The sequence below is a fragment of the Lycium barbarum genome, chromosome 1, assembly GCF_019175385.1.
Source record: "Lycium barbarum isolate Lr01 chromosome 1, ASM1917538v2, whole genome shotgun sequence".
Classification (NCBI taxonomy): domain Eukaryota; kingdom Viridiplantae; phylum Streptophyta; class Magnoliopsida; order Solanales; family Solanaceae; genus Lycium; species Lycium barbarum.
In genome coordinates, this window is record NC_083337.1 from 102,651,617 (window position 1) to 102,674,421 (window position 22,805).

Below are 22,805 nucleotides of genomic sequence, written 5' to 3' on the forward strand. Positions count from 1 at the left end.
GTGCTTGGCTTAGCTGGCCTGTGGCCCACGAGCAGACAGGTGCGCGACTGGTCTCCCACTGTTGTCTGGCAAGCTGGCTGGCAGATTTAGTGCTTGCCTTAGTTGGCCAGTGGCCCACGAGCAGAAAGGTGTGCGGCTGGTCTCCCACTCCTATCTTGCAAGCTGGCCTCCCATTATTGTGCAGACATGTGAGCGGCTGGTCTCCCACTCTTGTCCTGCAAGTTGGCGTCCCACTCTTATGGACCCTTCGGCATGCTGATTTTGACTAGCGCCTGGCGCTAGTTACGGGCTGTTTGGTACGGATGGTGGAGGGACGGCACACATAGCTGTATTGTGTATTCCAATTACCCCTCATAGCAATAAAGTATTCACGGGAGGATTATTCCCCATCACTATATTTCAGATACTCCTAACTAAACCAAATAGAAAAAAAAATCACTTGTATTTTGCCCTTCCTAGTTTTCCATCGATAATCATGCCAGAAGCCCACTTGAACAGAGCATACTACGACCGATCAATTCCTCCGCCATCCGAAACCTACCACCGCCCTGGCCACGGCAGCGATAGTGGCTGCTACTGCAATCCGTTCACCTATTGTTGTAGATGTATCTTCAACTGTATCTGCACTTGCATCCTCCAAATTATATGCACTCTCTTAATCATCACCGCTGTCGTCGGATTTATCCTTTGGTTCATTCTCCGGCCAAACAAAGTCAATTTCCATGTTGCCGAAGCTTCACTGAACCAGTTCGATTACTCTGTTCCAAACAATTCGCTTCTCTACAGTCTCCACCTCAATATCTCAATAAAAAACCCTAACAAGCGAATTGAGATTTACTATGATTTAATCGAAGCTGGTGGTTATTATCACGGGAATAGTTTTGAAAATTCTACTATTAATTGGTCTGTTTTATCACGGTCATAAGAATACTACTGACTTAGATCGGGTGTTTGAAACAGAGCTACCTCTTCCTTATCAGCTGCTTTTCACGTAGGAAAATTGTTGTTTGTATACAATTTTTCCGAGTAAAAACAGTGTATATGAAATTTTGTCATTTGTATACAATTTTTGGAGTCAAAACAGTGTATTATTAAATAAACACCAGAATAAGCGATATTCATTGGGCCAAGAGCACCCCTCGAGTAAAAGCTTCCACGGACAGTTGACCAAAATGAGGATCCCAAATTTCATGAGCAACAGGTCTTACATGTAAAGGGTCTTGGACCCATGACTCAAAATTTCCTTGCCAAGCTATATGAAACAGATTTCCGGAAGTCCACATAAATATTATTGCTAATTGACCAAAGTAAGAAGCAAAAATATTTTGATAAAGACGCTTGTCAGTAATATCATCATGACTCTCGAAATCATGTGCGGTAGCAATACCAAACCAAATACGATGAGTAGCTAGTGGAGTCCTGGGCTAAGCCTTGGCTAAACCTTAGAAATCGCAATGCCAATGGTTTTTCCATTTTTTTTTAGTGTAAGTACAATGTATTTTGTATTTCGCCGGAGATCTCACCGGCCGATTCGATTAATTTTATTCTTCATTTTTAAATACATTGTATATTGTATTTTCACCGGAGATTTGACCCGATTTGACTGTTCTTCATTTTTGAGTGTAAATACGTTGTATTTTTTGTATTCGATTGTTTTTCTGTATTGGCAAAGGAGAAGCTATGTATTTGAGTACACCCAAATACATGCGAAACAGGTAAAATATAGCTGTATTTGGCTGACTGTATTTTGGAACTGCGTATTTAGATACACGCGAAATAGCTACGAATTGTAATTTTGAAAATAGTAGTTACGATTGATTAGAACCCTAGAAACTGTATTTATGTAAGTTACCCTTTATTAATACAAAAAAGACGGTTTAAATTTTGTGGCGTCAACAAAAATTGCAATAAATTACGTATTATAAAGTAGGACTGCTTATTATGTACGTTGAGAGCTCTTTTGTCTGGGATGGAGTTGGATCCTTTTTTTATTTCTATCTCGAAAGTCCTCCATATAAGCAGCATATGGATATCTATTGATTTAAGTAAAAAGGATCAATTTTACCCTTTAGCTATGGAAAAATAGCTATCAGTTTTGGTATTATAGGAAAATTATTTATTTACCCAAAGAAAAAAAAAATTCGACATTACTCAAGTGGTCCATTGATATCCTTTAAAATTAACAAACATTCACGTGTAACTAAAAAATGGTCAAAGGCCCAACTTTTATCCTTAACTATGCGAAATATAACAATTTTATGTGAGTCGTACGGTGAGAGTCACGCGTACAATAACGGGCGGGTTGGCGGGGGGGGGGGGGGGGGGGTGGGGGGGGTGTGCTTCTGTACATGTTGTGTGGTGCTCTTAGGCATAAGATTACTTATGCTCTTGTTGTTGCGAAAATAGCTTAATATTGTCATTATTCACTAACAAATCAGGTGCGGAGACATACATGTCTCTAATTAGTCCAAATAAAAAAGACGTCTCCAATTAAAGGGAAAAACTTAAATTTGGGGCTTGAAGTACAGCATCTGTGGGAGCAGAAAGTGCAGAGATGGGGCATGAAAAAAGACAGTTTTAAAAAGGGGAAAATTACACATTTGGGAAGTCGGTAAAAAAAAAAAGTACATTCACTAGATATACTAATCTATCTATACTATTTTAAAAGCATGAATATAGTAATCACAATTACAAATAATATTATCTAATATTTTTATTAGAATTGAGATTGATTGGGAATAATGTGCAACTACACGTTTATATAGACTAGTTTGTATAAAAGTGTATATTATACATTAATATAAATATACATTTGCTAGCTATTATTTTGCTGGCGGCTATTTATGTCAATTTCTGTTTTAAAAAATGGTGAAGAGAGAAGCATAGAATAGTACAAAATGAGAAAAAAATCTGCTTATGGGTTATTTTTCATACAATGCATAATGTGTAACTGCTACCTACAATTCTTACAGCAAGAACTCACAAAGAATCATAAATCAAAGAATTTTCTTACTATGATCTTTACACTAATTCTCCAACTTTTTTGGTAAAGGCATCAACGATATGTCTTGAAAGCTCATCTTCATCAAAATAAACTCGTGGCAGGTGTCAAAACAACATGCTTAACTAAACCCTATAATAATGACCTCAGGATTTTTTTAAAGTGAAGTTTGTGGGTGTATTCTCCTCCGTGAATGAAAGTTTAATTGTTCCATTTACTTGGGAGCACATGTTTTTTAATTGTACTAATTGAACGAAATAGAGGCGTAAGTGTGTTCCCTAAACTTGACTGCTAGTGAATAATGACACTATTGAGCTATTTTAAGTGAGAGCACAAGTGAACCCAATTATTAATGAAGGACAATTTTTGTTTTATTTGGCATAAGTTTTGGGCATATTTGGCACATTTCCCTTTTTTTAGTTACTCGTGGAGGTCCATTAGTTTGAGGGATATAAATAGACAACTTAAGTAATGGCGAGAGCTTTTTGGGAACAAAAACAACGACAGGTATAGGCATTCTATTTTCCAATAATTGAAGGACAAATTGACCCTTTTCATATTTTCAATATCGTCCGTTAGTGGGAAATACTAAGAGGAAAATCTACTTCCATACATTGCATTTATCTGATAATGTAAATGGAAGATGCCTTTTTTTTCGAAGGATACCTTTTGATATTTATGGTTAAAGGTTATGATGGGGTAGGAAGTGTTACGTTATCTCTGACCAGAGGATTCAGGTTCGATATTTGAAAATTGAGCTGTCTTTGCTAGAAAGCCAATCTTTGGAGAATAGTCCCTTGGTTTAAATTTATTTGGCATGAAAATTTTTATTGTGCCTATTATGATAATAGTTTTGTGAGATTGCTTTTTGTCTTACAAGTTAGTGGATACAAAGTTTTAGATAGAAATTAAAGTTTTACATTTAACTCGACATGAAATTAGCGAAGAAAGAAAGACACTTAAAATTTGTAATCTTAAGCATGCCATGACATTGCATGGGTGATTCTAGGATTTTTAAAACTTGTGTCTTAAACAAATCATAACATTTGTTTGGTTACAAAAACTTTTCTTATCCAAAAAATATGTAAATATATCAGTCTTTTATAAAATGAACTAATAAGGAAATAATGTCAAACACAATAAAACGGATGGAGAAATAGTGCCAAATAATATGTACTCCTTAACCTCTGGATGTCCCAAGGGCCTTTATTTGATGACTGAAAAACCATACTTGACTATTTCAGCTGATCAGATTGATATTTTCAGCGTTTGAGATATACATACACAACCAAGAGCATAGTCCGGTATCTGATATGTTTACATTATTTAATGGATCGATATAACTTGCATTCACTGATAGTGTAATAAATTCTTCACTATCAGTGCAATTTTAACCTGTAGAAGGTAACTTGCCTTATTGGAGATTTAAAGTGGCTAAAGATTACAATGAGCAAATGGTGAGCTTAAGCTTCATAAAACAACTCGATGGATTTGATTAAATGTTCAAATGCCACAGAAGGCTCTAACAGTGTATTCCATTTGATCATCCACATGTTCGGCAAAGAAATCCAATAATTCCAAGTTATTAAATGGTAGAAACCTCATAGGGTGCTTCTCGTCAACAAGCTCTTCTGGTATAACTATCATCCCGTCGATATATGAGAATTGTGCCAGTGTGTACCTTGGTTCAGTTTCCCTCACCATCACCCCGTGTTCTGGACCACTCAAATCTGTCGTTGCTCCATGCCTTTGCCACAATTTATAGTTAATTAGTCAGTGTTTAATAGTAACAATTACTTACATTTGTTGTCAAAAAGCATACGAATTAAGAAAAAAAAGGTTAATCTCATTATCAAATTATTTAAAGTCAATTTACCTAATTTAGGCATGAGGAAAGGTTAAAAGACTTACCAAAAATGCTTCCCCTACCATGACAACAAATGAATTAGGATGAGTCATATCAACAGCCACCCATGCACCATCTTTAGTCTTCACTTCTAAACCAATTACTTGATTCTGATGAAGTATGGTCAGCAAACATTTATCAGTATGAGAGCCGACATTTGATTCATCTAATTGTGATGCTCGACACTTGATTAATCGAAGAAGATAAGTGGTTGATTTTTCGATCGAATCATAGCATTTCTCTACTCCATAGCTCTCAAAAACCATCCTTTTCACCTTCTTCTACATACCAGCTACTATGTTTGCATAGTCGTGAATAATTTCACTAAATAACAAAAGAAAAAGAAAAAACATTAGATATGAGAATACTTGTTAATTAATAGTCCACAAATCATCTCTATATGCTACTCAATTCTACGAATGTTTCTCTAAATATAGGTATTTGTTGCATGGTGGGCATTGGATATTCATCCTTCTTATCCATCTTATGCTATTTTTTTTTTTCACCTCCAGAATGCATGAGAAAAAAATGAATCAATTAACTTTCGAGAATATCAAAAAATTAGAGATTTTAAAAATGAAGAGAGAAAAACTATACAAATTACCTGCTCTCTATTGTAAATAGTGCGTCCACCAAACAGTATATGGAGAGACCTGATTGTCTACTAGTTCTCTCAGACAGTGCAGAAGGTAAATAACACAAGATTTTTACAGTGGAAAACTCCTTGCTCAAGGGATTAAAAACCACTACCTATCACGTAGGATTTCACTTCACTACACTGAGCAACTTCAGATTACAACCTCTGGAATCCAGGAATTTAACTCACATAAATCCCTCACCCTTACAATACACCTATTGTAAGCTACAACTCTTGACTACCCTTAGCCAAGCACACAACCACGTTTGATTAACTCTAGCCAAACCAAACTAATACACCTTAACTAACTCTAGCCAAGGGTACCACTCAATAGATTGAATAGGTAAACTGCTTAACAACTACTGAGAATTTAATCTACCTACAACAATTTCTTGAAAGAAGAGTAGGTTTACAATTTATAGAACAAGTGAACAAAAACTCACAACAACCTAAAGAACATAGACATAATCTGGTGTCTGGATCAGGTTCTTCAGCTTGTAAGTGGCTTTGTTCTTGAGAGCACATAAGAACTTGTGGCAGCAAGGATTTGCACAAGATTGTTTAGGTGTTCAAGTGGTACACAATATGTTACACCTTGGAAAAAAAATCCCCGTTAATGTACAATGAATAGGCTAGCGAGGAACACGAGGTATACGATGATTTGGGTAAGTAAGAAATAGCATTTGATGGTCCTAATCGAGATTCAAAGACATGTGACAAAAAGGAAGAAGTTTGGCAAAGAAAGTAAAGGATATGTTATGTGTCGGGTAGGAATTATGAGTGACAAGTTAATGATGGCATAATGAAGTCTTAGAGAAGGGTGATAACGTCCCTTAGATTGGTATTGAGGTGTTAAACAGGTGTCAAGAAGGTTCCATAAGGATCGGAGATCAAACGAGTCGACGAGAACGAAAACGGAACAACTGGACACTATATGGCCAAACATACGGACCGTATAAATTATACTGGCCGTATGTGAGGCCGTATAATTAGCCAAGAGGGACACCACTCTCTGGACCAAACATACGGACACACATACGTTCCGTATAAAATGTACGGACCGTATGTTAGTCCGTATAAGTTGGTCGGGACAGCTTTCAATTTAATATAAGGGACCTTTTCTCATTTCATTTCCACTCTCTACACTTCAAGAAACCTCTAGAATATTCTCCATCATTCATCCATAAGAATTCAAGGGAAAACCAAGATTAAAAACACCAAATCCATGAAAACAAGTGTATGAAACCTAGCCAAAGTTCATCTACACCAAGAAAACTCAAGGTGAGAGAATAGGGTTTTGGTGCTAGAAGAGTGTTTCGATTCAAGGCTTTTTCATCCATCATCTAAGGTAAGTTTCATAACCATACCATGTTGTTTAAGGCATTGGAAGGCTAAGACACTTGAATTGTAGAAAGACATAGAAAATGGGTCATAAATGAGTGAATAATGCCATTGTCGAATAGTGGTTGGGGTGAATCATGAGTGTTGGTATGTTGTGATTGTGAATATGTTATAGATGACATTTAGACCATGGAATAATTATTATATACGAGAAAACGCGATAATGAGCTATAACCATAAATTGTGGGGAAATTGAAGAGAAATGGTGAATTGTGGTAAATGTAGATAAATGATGATTGTCGTGTGCGATATTGTGAATGTTGATATGAACGTTTGGGAGTTGATATAGAACATGAGAAAAGTAGTATAAACAAAGGAAGTGCTGCCCAATTTTCTCTAGCGGTAGTAAGTCCGTTCTTATATTTGTTAGCTAATGTCGATACGAATTCTCTTGAAGGTAGAACGTGTGCATTAAAGGAGAACAAGCAAGCGATAGATTAGTTAAACGACAAAGGTAAGAAAGGATAATCCCTTCCTTCAAAGGCATGAATCTTCCAAGTTTTTCCATGATTCTCCCATATGATGGAGCTTATGAGTTCGTAAATATACCAAACTACATTCGAGCATGATAATGATGATGATGAGTTAAAGTATAGAGATTCGAGAGTTCATGGTATGATGATCCGATAACGTTAATGATGTCATTATTGTTAACACTCACCTTATACACTATTTCCTTCAAGGTGAGGCAGAATACTCATAAATGTTCATAATATAATCGGGGGTTCACGACCTTACGTCACCCCGACATAGCCATAGTCGCTTTTAAAGCCTAATGTATGCTCCTAATGATAAATGTGAAATGATGCTAAGTCATGGTATGTCTATAAGATGATCAATAATGCTAGCCTGTAATATGCCTATGTTATGTATGAAAATGCCAAGCTATGATAAGATTATGATATGTTCATGAGATGTGTAATAATGATGGGTTATGATTGACTATATGACGATATGATTCCACTGTGCCTAAATGGCCGGGCATGTCACCGCTAAGGCGGGTTGCTATGTTTACACCGAGCCTAGAGGGCCGGGCATGATCACCACTAGTGGGCGGCATATGATGGTTACCCCTGACGCGGGTTAACGATGAGGATTATGATGTGATGATATAGGTGATGTGATGATATAGGTGATGTGATGACAGATGTACCATGATTATGTAAAATATGATATATGTAAGAAATGTATTTGCCTATGGAACTCATGCAGATTATATCTTTCTCTTATGGCTCATGATCCTTCTATTATATTTATTTCATTCCTGTCTTACATACTCAGTACAATGTTCGTACTGACGTCCGTTTTCTTTGGACGCTGTGTTCATGCCCACAGGCAGACAGGGAGACGAGCTTGATCCAGACTCGTAGGAGCTGATAGCTGATTGAAAGCACTCCTTAGTTCCAGAGGTGCTTGATTATTCTTTTGTGTATATTTCTATATGTTGGGCACGACGGGGTCCTGTCCCGTCCTTATGTCTAGTACTCCAGTAGAGGCTTGTAGATGCGCAGTGTGGGTGATGTGGTCTCACACGGTTGCTACTATGTATATATATATTATTTTGATGGCTGAGAGTCATATGTATATGAAAGTAATTATGTTTTCAAAATGAAAGATGATTATTTTATCATTGAGTATAAACTTGATAAAAGAGCATTAATGAGTATGCTGAGTAATAGAATGAGCGTTGCTCAGTGGTTAGCCCCGGGTACCCGTCGCGGCCCCTAGCCGGGTCGTGACACAATATGTTGAAACAAGTTGTATATATATCGGGAACATATGGGTGAGATAGAGACCACTCATCCCATGTTTGACTTAAAGCATGGGCCGCAGAATTGTTGTACAGTTGTGCAGTTGGCAGTGCAGCTTTACAGTTGTTGCTGCTGACTGTACAACATACAAAGAGAGCGGATCGCGAAAAAGGTCTCTCTCAATTTCTCTAGCAGTTTGACAATCATCAAAACATAAAATCTACTTTGTCTTATCAATTTCCCCCCTTTTGATGATGACAAACTTTGACGCAATGTTCTCCTTGAGAATCAAATCCCACTTGTTCCCCCTGCAACATAGACCAGTTATAAAGCATAATACATCTTAGCAACAAAATCCCCTTAAGCATAGCATCGCAAAGCAACAACATCCATTCCCTTTACACCATCATTCATTCATAAACAACATTCATCATCCCTCCTCAGCAACATTCATTCATTCCCCATTTTAGCTTCATTAAAAAGTAAGTAAGTCAACCAAATTAACTCAGAGCTACGGGGGAAACAAAACACCAACAAAATAGAGATGAGCAAGTTAGCAATAGAGCACAAAGGCAGAGAGATTGCCTAATAAAGATTAACAAGAACACACAGATAATAATTAATTCAGTGCAGAAATATGATAGTTTAAAATACAATACAAGTCAGGAAGACCCAAAAAGAGTTATCAACAACAAGATTTAGGAGAAAGGATGACAGGTTTGGAAGGACAAGGACCAGGAAGGATCACCCAATCGGTTTAGTGCTTAAATGAGCTTGTCAATTCTCTCACAATTGGCGCACTGATCCTTTACTATTTGATATTTGAGTGCATCTATTGTGGACCTCAACTGATCCCTTCAGTCATTAGATTTGTGATTGCATCTTGTGAATTAGAGTCCCTCGTTTGTTCAGTCAATTGAGCTTTAGAAAAGTGTTTTCTTCCCTGAGCTCCTGGATTTCTGCATTTGTAGATTCTTGTGCTTCAATTGAGAGCGAGATGGTGGAAGGACTATCCCTACTTCTTTATGCACAAACTCGCAGTCTTTCATGGTGGCCAGGGAGAACATATGCTCCTTTGTCCCTCCGGTGTCTTTTCCCATTCTTTCTTTAAAGTGCGCAAGTACCTTAGATAGAAAGAACCCATAAGAAAGACCACACTTGCCTTGCATTGTGCTCGCCACCTTGATCATTCGCTCATACATGATGGCTGGCAGGTGGATTTGTTCAAATATTGTTAGAGCTTTCACAAGGACCAGGTTTGCCAGGGTCACAGTAGAGCATTCTTCAATTATTGGCAAGAGCACCTCGTTAACAAATTCAAAAACCAGTTGGTACTCAGGTTTGAGTTCTTTTTTGGAAAGACTTTCTTTGGTTGCAAACCTTGCATCCTTAACTATCACATTCTTGAACCCGGTGGACCCCTTTCTGTTATGGCTCGTACCCCATCAGTTTTGACTCCCAAAATACTCAAAAATATTGACTAGTTCAATACAAACTCTTTCCCATTCACAGTTAGGGACAAAGTACCATCGTCAATCCTGCATAAGTTTTCATATAGCTCAATTACCTCAGCCTCGTATACACTAGGTGCGGGTGTTGTAAAGAGATACATCTAGTTTTGAAATTCCACCATTTCCTTCAGTTCTTTTATTCTCTGTTCCTCAAGGAGGCTAGTATAAAAAATCCTTCCAAACAGGACTCTTTCCTTTTTCAGAATTTCTTTCCTCTTCTTTGTTTCAGTGTCACTTTTTTGTCTCTTGGGGGTATCTGGTGTCTCATCTGTAGTCATCTTCCTATTTTGTGATGGAGGAATTTGATCATAACATTCCTCTTTTCTCACTTCTTCCCTACTTTTATTTACTGATTTTTTACCTTGGTTGCTTTCGGTCATAATGCTAAAATGACTTTCCCTTCCACTATCTATCACCTTTTTGGAGTTACCTCGCAACTGAGGAGATTCATCATTGTCCTCAGCTTCCTCATTATTCTGTCTGCCTGCAGTGGATGAATTTCTTGCCTCATCATATTCATTTATTTCACTTGTTGATGACCTTGTTCTCACCTGTCTGGCTAGCATTTTCGTTCTAGGAGGCTTCTGAGCAATTCTTTTTCTATCAGAGTACATCCTTCTTCTTTTTTCCTTCAATTTATTTTTCTCATTTACCCTTTGCTCCGAGCTTCTGGAGGACTAATTTCGCACGGAGCACAGTAGGATATCTCCATCAGATTCAATATTCGAGAATACCTTTTCTTTTGAAGCACCTGGTAAGTGGGATTTTAGGTTTGATGCATTTGTGTTTCGATCAGAGGAGGTTGGGTGTTTTGAGAATGATATCTTGGAATCCATTTGCTCTGGTTTGAAAGAGAGTTGGTGATACTTAGAAAAATCTTAACACGAAAGGAGAATATAAAATGGTTCAGATAGCCTTGTGTAAGAGTGAAATTGTAAAGATAAAGACTAACAATCTGAAGGTATGAGAGAATAGAGAGAGAAACAAGAAGGATGTTATGAAGGCTGATATGGGAACTTAGATTGGTGTAGAAAAGAAGAGCAGCTGATTATTTTAGGGGAGGGACAATAGATTTGATGGGATATAATTTGAATTTTGAAGAAAAAGGCCACAAGACTGTTTTGAAATATTTTTTGCAGTTTAACAATCAAATGTGAGCATGGAAAAGACTACTAACTTGGGTCACAGAGACCAGGTCTCTGGATGGAGTTTTTGAAGCTATCAGCGAGTAACTCTGAAGTATGCAGCATTGCTTGTCCTTGAGTTATCTTGGTCCTGTAATGCATGTATACCTTTCCTACTGTCGTAGCCATTTTTTTCAGATGCCTTTCAAGGATTTTCATTCTTCATACCGACACTTTTAGCGATTGAATTCATCAAGCCCATTTGCTACAATTTCGTCCCTTTCTGTGTGTTTGTCCCTCCAGTAATATATATGAGCACATCATGCAAGATCTGGGATTATTCTTGAAAGTAAGAAAGAGAGACCAGATGTGCAGTTTCCTTTGTGGATGCTTTGGGTACTGTTGACACCTAATTTTTTACCTTCCATAATTTGTTTTAATTACCCATAGTCCCTGAATATTTAATAGAGTGAAATATGTATTTTCAGAAGTCAAAATAATCTGCCGCATTGGTTGCATCGCGGCACTGGGGTCTCCTCTGACTATAATCTTCTCTAAGTTGGGAATCTGAAGCCCTCGAACTCTGGCCCTGTCCTGAACGGAAAGAGCGATCAAATCACCTACCTGTGAATCGAGGAGGTGCACTAGTCCCTGACTGGCCTGAGTACCCAGAATATGTCTGCCTTGATCCCCCTCTATGTTCACTGGTAGCTCCCATGGATCTGGCCTTCTTGCCTTGTCTTCTATCGACATCACGGTCGCCTCTCTGTTGTTGTTGTCGCCCCTCCAAATTCTGAGCATGGGCCTGTATTCGGGAAATATCCACCCCGTCTTGCAACGACGCCGTCAAGAAATCTCTGAATAAATATGGCCCTAGGCCACTCACAAATCTATGTACCCGATCTTCCATGTCGGCCACGATAGCCGAAGCATATCTAGCCAAAGAATTAAATTGCATGCTATACTCCCGGGCACTCATATTTCCTTGCCTCAGATTTAGAAACATGTCCGCCCTAGCTCGGCGGACCTCGGGTGACAAATAGTGACGAATAAATGCATCCACGAATTCTTGCCAAACCGGAGGGGGCGCGTTCTCTCCTCTTGATAATACCCAATTGTTATACGATAAAACAGCCACATCCCGGAGTCTATAAGATGCCAACTCCACGGATTCAGTTTCGGAGGCATGAACAATCTTCAATGTCCTCAACACCTCATCTATGAAACCTTGCGGGTCTTCATCCGGCTTTGACCCGAAAAACTTCGGAGGATTGAGGCTCATAAAATCACGGGCTTTGGTACTTGCTGCCCGGTCACTGGAACCCCCGCTTTGTCGTTGTGCCTGTGCGGCAACCAATTATGTCAATAACTGGATGGCCTCGGTCATTTGTTGACCCGAAGCAACCGGTGGAGGAATTGGAGCTGGAGCTCCTCCTTGCCCTTCCACATTAGGCGGGGTAGAAGAGGTATTAGATAAGGCCTCATTATGTGATTCGCCTTCTTCGATATTCATCGGAGGCTCTCTTTCTACCCGCCTCTTTGTCGTAGTCTTGCCCTTCTGGGCGACTGTAGCCTTCCCCTTTGGCGACATTCTGAAATCATAACACACTATTAGGGAGGATAAAATCTTATACACAGCTCTATCGCACGATCTCATAGAAGAAAGATGGTTATTTTTCCTAAATGCCCTGTAGCCTTTTGTTTATTGATGTGGCGCGCAACACACCATAAACAAGACTCTACTAGACACGGCTCGTAGACACTTCCTAGGACCGAACTGCTCTGATACCACTTTTATCACGATCTAGCTAGGGGCCGCGACGGGTACCCGGGGCTAACCATCGAGCACCGCTCGCTCTGTCACTCATTTTACTCATTTAATGCTCTTTTTATCATCTTTATACTCATAGCGGAGGAAAATCATATTTCGTATGAAAACATAAAATACTTTCGTGTACATGTGCCCTTAGGCTATCAAAACAATATAGATATGTATACACTAGTGATCGCGTGAGACCATCTAACCCGCACTGCTTATGTACGAGCCTCTACTGGAGTGCTGAACATCGGGACGGGACAAGACCCCATCGTGCCAAAAAAAAATACATATACATGGTGATATATATACTCAAAAGAATAATCATAAGCACTTCTGGAACAATGGAAGGCTTCCACTCAGCTGACAGCTACTACGGAACTGGATCGAGCTCTCCTCCCTGTCTACCTGTGGGCATGAACACAACGTCCAAAGAAAACGGACGTCAGTATGAACATTGTACTGAGTATAAGAGGCATAAACAATGAAATAAGATAATGATAATGGGAATGATATCAATATGGAACATCTGAATCTGACTGTCAAGTGTAAAGAAAATAAGTCATGCATGCTATCTTACTCATACTCATCATCATATCATATATGCAAAATGTATAAGCTGCCCGTCCATATCGGATCGGTGTGATAATCAATAACATTAGCCTGCGTCCAGGCCTCCCGCGTCCGGGGTATCATCTCATGCCGCCCACTAGTGGTGTCTGCCCATGCCATCAGGCCATGGTGTATACATATAGCTGCCCGCCTTAGCGGTGACTACCCGGCCAACTAGGCGCGGTGTTATATCATCATCATCATAATGTGCTCATCATGGTATGCTTATCTTATCATAGTACATGCATAAGGCTCAAGATCAACTATACTCTATCGGGGTGACGTAAGGTTGTGATCCCCGATTGCATTATGGAACAACCATGGACATTCTGCCTCACTTTGAAGGAATTAGCGTATAAGGTGAGTGTAAGCGATGAATAACATCATTAGACTTTTTGTACTTTAACTCATTACCTTGTGTAGCTAATTATAGACATAGGCTCGTGTAAGAAAGTAGTTACACTATAGGATTCATGCCATTAGAAAGAAGGGACTAGCCTCACATACCTTTGACGTTTAACTAGGCTAGCGCTTGCTTGTTCTCCTTCGATATCTCGTTTCTACCTTCAAGAGAGAATTCACATTTGCGTTAGTTAATCAACTATAAGAACACATTACTATTTATAGAGACAATTGGGCAGCACTTCCTTTGTTTATACTACTTTTCCCATATTTCATATCAACTTCCAACACCGACAACAACAATTACAATATAGCAATCAACAATCATCATTCATATACAATGACCATGATCCACCATTTCTCTTCATTTTTCCCACAATTATGGTTGTGGGTTCGCTATCGTATTTTCTCATGTATCACACTTATCTCATGGTCTACATGTCATTTATAACGTATTCATACTCACAACACACTAACATTCATGATTCAATTCAACTACCATTCACTCATGGCACTATTCACTCATTTATGACCCATTTGCTATGCTTTTCTGCAATACGGGTATCTTAACCTTCCAATACCTTAAACAACATGAAATGGTCATGAAGCTTACCTTAGATGATGGTTGAACAAGATTTGAATGGATTAACTCCTCTAGCACTAAAACCCTACTTCACTCCTTTTGGGTTTTCTTGAGAAGGATGAATTTTAGTGTGATTCTCACACTTGATTTCGTGGGTCTCATGTAATTGATCACCAATCTCCCTTGAGTTCTTGTAATTGAAGAGTAGAGAGTATTCTAGGAGTTTCTAGAGAGAAATATCGTGAATATGAAATGATTTGAATGAGCTTGGGTCTCTTTTTAATGACTTAAAATCTATTCCGGAATGAACAGTGGCTGAGGTGTACAGTGGTCGTAAACCCACTTTACGGGCCGTATTCTGGTTTACGGTCCGTCCTTCGCGACCGTATTTAAGCATATCAAAACCAGAAAGGCATGCTGGAGATCATGGCAATTTACGATCCAGTTTACGGGCCGTATTTCGATTTACGGTCCGTATTCCAAGTCGTTTTTAACCATTTGAAGCATTTGACAGAAAGTTGAAATTTTTGAAAGGTTGGATGACGATAGTAGTTTACGGTCCGTAAATCACTTTGCGGGCCGTATTCCACTTTACGACCAACTGGGTCAAAGTGCAAACCTGCAACTTTTCATTGTACGTTCGCGGGGAAATTTCCGAGGTGTACCACATTGCATATGTCAATCATTACAATCAAGTTCAACATCACAAGTGCACCTCGGACATCGGCCTTCTCATAATCACTCAAGTAAAAGAGTTTGTCAAACACCAGTTTCATGTAATCAATGATTCCGGAATGGATCTTCGGACATCGGCCTTTTCACAATCACTCAAGTAAAAGAGTTTAACAAATATCAGTTTCGCTCAATCAACGATACCAGATCATCACCGGCTATCAGCCATGCATCATGAATATTGGAGAATACGTGCAATGCATATGTCAATCATTACAATAAAGTTCAGCATCACAAGTACTAACAATGGGGTACGCCAACAATGTACCATATCACAATACCAGCAATGGTATGCCAACAATATATCAATATCACAAGTACCAACAACGGGTACGCCAACAACGTATCACATCACAATACCAACAGTGGGTATGCCAACAATATATCAATATCACAATACCAACGATGGGTATGTCAACAATGTATCTAAATCACAATACCAACAGTGGGTATGCCAACAATTTATTATATCACAACACCAACAGTGGGTATGTCAAATCTACCCCAATCTAGATGACAAAGCAGAATTCGATATCTACCAACTACACATGGCATCAAGCCAACACAATAGAATAGTCAAACACAACACAACAAGGTGGCTAGTCCCATACACAACAGGTCAACCAATCGATATACATTTTTGCCACTTCCTTAAATTAGGAACACGAATCTCATCCTACACTCAAAATCCCTCGACACAACTCATTTTGGACTCAATCACAATCATTGATACATTTTATCCTCCCATTTATCCACTAGATTCACTTTTTAACGCATAACACAAGTAATCACATATTACAGGAAATTTTCATCATTAGGCATAAAAATAAGTTTCGCCCGCTACTCCCAAGTCATATAAAATCCACTGATTTTGAAGGAAGGCACATGCATCCTACATAATCTACAGGTCACAAGCCCGAACACACAATCACACATCAATACCATCCTAGGATTCCATCTCAAATCTCCAATTCCTACACATGCATTCTCCGTTCCTTCTAATACACGAATATGGAAAACTAACCGGAGTCTACTGAAAGGGGAAGCCATAACCTACCTGGCAGCCAAACAAGTGCCACGAACCCACACGTTGCATTGTCTTTCGAAGTGTCTCCAAATAATCAAACTCTATCACATACGAATTCTATGGAAGAAACCATCAATAATGATACCTATATTGGCTACTTTTTATTCGGGTCAAATTTCAAACCTTAATTAGGAAAAACGGGCCCCAAGGGCAAAACGATAATTTTATGACCAAAATACCAAATTCAATACTAAAAAGTCAAAACCCATTACTATAATCATAAGAATACTAAATTAATCCTAAAAATCATCATTAATATGAAAACCCCCAAATTTTGGTCTAAGAACCCTAACTTTGATTCAAGAATTTCAACTCTAGAACGGAAGATTAATGATTAATAAGCCTAGATATGACATTATCTAGCCTGAACAACAACAATTTCATCATTAAACATCATCTAAAAATCAATTTCATTTTTAACCCTTCTTCACATGAAACCCATAAAAACCCTCTTTGATTCTAGTGATCACAAGGTTGAAATCATGTTTAGAAGATCATAATGGATAGATATAAGGTTAGAAAATTTACACTAGGTAGAAAATGGCTCTCTAGACCTTCAAGTCGTCTCCAAGAGTGCTTACAATGAGTTTAGAAGTTATGGGAAATGTCTACGGGTTTTGAGGGTTTTTAAATTGAAAATCTGGCCTGTCGGCCGCTACGGCTATGGCGGTCTACCACTACGGCGGTCACCCTATGGCTATGGCGGTCTACCGCTATGGCGGTCACCCTACCGCTATGGCGGTCTACAACTATGGGGGTCATCCTACCGCTATGGCGGTCACCAAACACCAAATTTTTCTGGTGCTTTTCAAACTTGAAATTGATCCTCAGAACCAACCCAGAACCTCCCGGACACTAACCAAATATGCAGATATACATAAAAACAAGCTACAAACACACTCGTGGCCTCAGAATTCCAATCAGAGATCTCGTTGACCGAGTCAACCCCCGATACCTCAAAACTAACTTTCCAACCCAGGTCCCAAAATGCACCCGAGTGCATTGGGAACCGAAACGAGTATGCACACAAGTTCTAAACGACCATCCAGATCTCTCTGAATTGACGGATTTTCAAAAAAAGTCTGTTTACTCAAAAGTCAACTTGAGTCAACTCATTTTCGCTTTGCCCCATTTTTCTAGAAAACATTCTAAAGCCCACAATGATGCCTAGGAAGTCATGCCAACTATCTCCTCGGGTCAAAATAGTTCTAACGAGACTCAGGAATGAGTCCATGAGGGCAAAATGGAAAAATCACGGTAACGACAAAACGCGTCGTTATAAATACCTTTTGAAACTAAAACTGCATAAAAATGGAAAGATGTCCTGTGTGCTTTAGTATAAGGAAATTTAATATCTGTGTTGAAATGAATCTTTTTGTTTGAAAACCATTTGTTGACAACTACCCTAACTATGCAATATTTGAAATATGTTATGAATTAAAAGGTTATGATCTGGGATTTATAATGAGATGAAGTCGGAAAAGAGTTAAATATGCTGATAAGGATCCAGTTTGTTGGGAATAACTTAGTAGTTGCTTTATTTTGTCTCTAAGTGCTGGTTTCCTTTGTGAATCAGAGGTCTGTCTGTATTGAGGTGCTATGTGTTGGGTCTGTGACTTCTTTAAGTGTTGAAAGGTGTAAGTAACGAGGATGACACATAAAAGATGGAAAACCATGAGTGTAAATTACCTAGGACTTAGGAAAAGGATAGAGGACTTGGATTTTCTAGCTAACTCAGTCCCCATGTCTATCTCCTGAGTTGCCGAGGTTCCCTCATGGAAATTCACATTCCATAGGACCCTCCAAAATTTGAAACAATTAAAACATGTATTGAGTTATTCTTTAAAGGTCTAAACTTCTTTTGTAGCACTTCATCTCTCTGGGTATTTGTTTTTAATCATGTGAGCTTCCAGTTTATATGGTATTGGGGTCTGTTTTTCCTTTGTGTGTATTTCCTTGTGAATTGGCATTCAAATAAACTCAAAACTGTTCTAAAATCTTGTGTGTTCCTGTGCTTTGTCATTGCCTTAAATAAGTTGGTTTTCATCATCATGGTATACTAGAATATACCCATGTAGACCTCGTATATCCAAACTCTGCATATGCTGCATATGTAGAAGCCTGATATATAAGGTATATCATTTATGAGAAATACCTTTACTGGCAAAACCTCTACATATTAAATTGCTCTGTTGATGAGTCTAGTGCTTGTGTCTTATTGGGCCCAAGTTTCATCAGAATTTGTTTGGGTCGACTTTACCTCTCATGCCATATGTTGATTTGTGATTTGGGCTAGTTTGTAGACTTTGAATAAACTGCCTGGGTCTGGACTGTGTTTACATTATTGGAATTGGGCCTAAGATTTATCTTCTCTTTTCTTTTGTTTTGCACTACTTTCTTGTTAGTTGTTTGTTAGTGCAATTAAATTACTTAAGTATGGATTATAAGCTTTTCTTTAACACATAGGTCGTAGACATATGCTAATCCTTCTCTTTTTTTTTTGTGCTCCATGTGATTCAAGCTCGGCCACTTGGGCAGTCTCTTGTATTAAATCTTGTTGGGCCAGAGGCCCAACCTCATTCTTTTATCGAGTCCGAGGAGAACAAATAAGGGAAGCAAATATGTTGAAGGCCCAACCATGGGTGAAAATGGTTATTGGTGGGCTTTGGTAGGCCCACTAAACAAAATTCTCGTTCCTCTATCTCTCTTTATTTATATGTATATTTGTGTTGTATATGTATTGTTTATGTAAAAAAATCTGTAGTATATTGAAACCTTTGTGCATGTTAGAACTTAGGAAAAACACATAGTATTTTTAGGAAGTCGTCAAACTATTTTCAAACTCAGGTAATGATCAACTTTTCTTTGCGAAAACTCAAAACCTGGTCTGATTTGTAGTTAAAAATCAGTATAATATTATGGCTAAGTATGTGATAAAAATGGAGTTTTGGTTAAGTCTAAAACTGGATCAATGCAAAAAGGATTTTCAAAATGTTAAGTAACAAGTTTGGGCTTTAAACCCGAGCTAAAAATGATAAAGTTGTTTGGCGGGAGACAAAGCTGGAAAACGAACTTGACTTCAAAATTGGCATTTTGTATACCAACAGAACAATTTATGGGACTTGAAATGAATTTGTAGAAGACTTGGACAATTTCATGAGATGGAAAATGGATTATTTGGACTTGTATAAATTCTGGAAATTAGATTAAATACTTCTTTGGGCCTGGAAGCCCACATCAAACTTGGACTAAAATAAAATTATTTTGGACTGCATTTGGACCGAAATTATTGGGACTGGGTTATGATGGTGAAATGAACTTGGGTTTGGAAATATTATTGACTTATGGGCTTCAATGATTAAAATGGACCTAATTTAATAAACTTGTATTGTTTTTATATATATGTATAAAACGGAGATATACTCCATATTTTTTATATACGTATAATAAAACCCATAGGTATTAAACCCATTTTGTTAGGACTAGAATAGTAGCGACTCTATTCGGGAGAAATCCAGAGTGTGTCCTAGTCTGGCAACAAAGTGAGTTGAACACTTATGCGAATTTTCTAAACCAAAACCTCTTTTTATAAGGGGACTTTTTGCCGAATTTTTTCTTGATATTATGATATGAATGAAATGACTTTTTTGCGGAAAACTAAACACTTTTAAGAAAATAAATACAGTAAATCACACATTGAAGTTGTAGGTCAACCATATTCTATGGATCTTTAATACTAGGTGCGTAAAACCTTCCCTAGGTGATCACCAGAATCCTTACCTCGAACTTTGATCGAAAAGACTTTTTTCCTCTTATCTGAAAAAAAAAACTCTTTAAACCCGGTTTTCATATTTTTTCATAAATAAATTAGGTGGCGACTCTAAAAAATATTAAAATCCAATTATAGCACCAACAACCTCGTAGTAACTTTTATGCCTTAACCCGCATAAAAGCAAACCATAACAGGTACCACTAGAAGGCTACTTATTTGAAAAGAAACTCCTGTGATGGCTTTTGAGAAGAGATTTCTTTAGCTGAGTTCATGAATCTTGAAGCTGTCGCTGATCGTCAGTCGCGTTGACTGCTTCTTCTCTCTCTCCCCAGCCCGTGAGTGGCGTTACTGATTAGACTTGGGAACTCAGACCAGCTTGGGTCCCTTGTTGTTATGGAAAGGGTGGATCAAACTCCTCTTAGCCTATATGGGCACTACAATTTTCTTCTTCTGAGGTTGTTTCTTTTGAGGACCCACTCCCTTCATTTTCTTCTGACCACTTCTCTTCTGAGGACCAGCTCCTTCCATCCCAACTTCCTTCTTGATGTAGTTGTCATTTCTCTAAAAAGCCTCACTCCTTACCTTACAAGCCTCCGTATTTGTCCTGCCTGCCCACAATGAGTGCACATCCAGTTTTCTATTGTGGAAACAGGATAAGGTGTACCCTATGATCCTATGTTTTGATAATTGACAAACTGATGGGGAACCGACAAGAGACCTGGTCTGCGATCTGTTTTGAATATACCGCACGCACTCAGTGATATAGCTTTAGACAGATGTAAAGCTAGGCCGTACAATAGCAGTGCTGCACCCCATGCCTCGGGTCAAACTTTGGATGAGAAGTTTCCATCACATCCCACATGTTACCCAATATATATTAAACATGTCCCAACATATTGGGTATCACTTGGAAAACCTAAAATCACTTTAAAAAGTGTAGTCGTCACAAGATTCCCAAGTGTTCAACTAATAGAGCTGAAAACAAATTGAAGGACCAGATTGTAACTCTGAAGATATCCAAGTCTCTTAGTTTGTCTTAAGCTTTGTTTCATTTGTACTTAAATTGTAAACCTACTCCTCTTATCTGAGAAGCTGTTTATAGGTATTTAAAAGTCTCAAAGTCAGCTTGTTGGAAGTGTGTTTTCACAAGCTCTTGAGTGGTACACTAGGCTAAAGTTAGTCTAGGTGTATTAGTGGTCCTTAGCTAAAGTTAGCTAAGTGAAGTGGCTTGTAATCGGAGTATTGCAAGTGTGGAGGGACTAAGGGGGTTAGTTCCTAGGTTGCATAAGTGTTATTGTATGGGTGAGGGATTATGAGAGTTAGTTCCTAGCTTATGATAGAGTTGTAACCTGAAGTTGCTCGTGTAGTGGAGTTAAAATCCTACTAAGGTAGGTTGTGGTTTTTAATACTTTTAGCAAGGAGTTTTCCACGGTAAAATCCTGTGTCCTTTACATACTGTATTGCATAAGGGGACTAGTACATAACCAAGTCCCTCCATACTGTTTGGTGAACGCACAGCCTATAGCAAAACATATTTACTGTGGGAGTTGTAGGGAATCTTCTCCTTCTCAAAACGAAGTCATTCTCCACTGCCTCCTTTACTCTTGTACATAGAGGTGATTACGTCAGAGGACCGGGTCCATTTGAGAGCTTTGTCAAAATCGAACTCGATCCTTTTTAAATCTTCTTTTAAACGCTCGTTCTTCTCAATCTCGACAGTGAAACATAGTTTTACTTTCTTCGGCTCATTTTCAAGCTCCAAGTGAGACTCACTTTCTTCACCTTTTCTCTTTGAGAGAAACTCCACACTTCCTCTTACTTGACTCTCTAATATGATGTTTCGTTTGTTTATCTTATCATTTTTTCTTTCATTTTTCTAATAGAGACACACAACTCGTCCTTTTCTTGCACTATCTCATCGATCACATGATTCTATTCATTCTTTTCAGCAATCAGATCATGATAAGCATCTGTCAACATGCTTGATAATAATATGAGTTTATTCTGAGAGTAAGTTCTTAGGTTTTTCTTAACCTCAAGGAAGTTTACCTCTTTGTCTTTATCATTTTCAGTATCTGATTCGCCTATAAGTGCAAAGATTGAATCATACTTTGTTCCTTTATCTTCAATAGCCATCATTGATGTAATCCCTTTGTCCTCCTTACCTTCTGATTCACTAGAGAAATCTCCCCATGCAGCAAGCGCTTGCTTCACCATTTCATCAGCAACTTTTTTTCTTTTGAGGTTTCTTTCAGGGAACTGGTTCCTCCGGCCAGTTCTGTCATAGTTGTCCTGCTTGTTTTGAGGACAATCTTTCATGAAGTGACCAGGTTTCCCACATGTGTGACAGTAGTAGTTGTTTCCTTTGAAGTTTTAGTTAAAGCTTCCTATCTTGGGAATTCCCCTATTTTTCCTGATCATTTTATGAAATCTATGCATGAGATAGGCTATTTCAAATTCCTCATCGCTT

General features: G+C 38.4%; 1 protein-coding gene and 1 pseudogene across 1 annotated transcript; one reads left to right on the forward strand and one right to left on the reverse strand.

The window, feature by feature from the left end:
- The first annotated feature begins 475 nt into the window (after window positions 1-475).
- LOC132613144 (NDR1/HIN1-like protein 10) lies at window positions 476-995 on the forward strand (annotated as a pseudogene).
- A 3,509-nt stretch (window positions 996-4,504) lies between these two features.
- Window positions 4,505-5,173, reverse strand: LOC132613150 (deoxypodophyllotoxin synthase-like). Its single transcript, XM_060327199.1, has 3 exons — window positions 4,973-5,173; window positions 4,913-4,926; window positions 4,505-4,748 (listed from the first exon to the last, which is right to left on the reverse strand). The coding sequence occupies exons 1-3, from the start codon at window positions 5,171-5,173 to the stop codon at window positions 4,505-4,507; spliced, it is 459 nt and encodes a 152-aa protein (XP_060183182.1).
- Window positions 5,174-22,805: the final 17,632 nt, after the last annotated feature.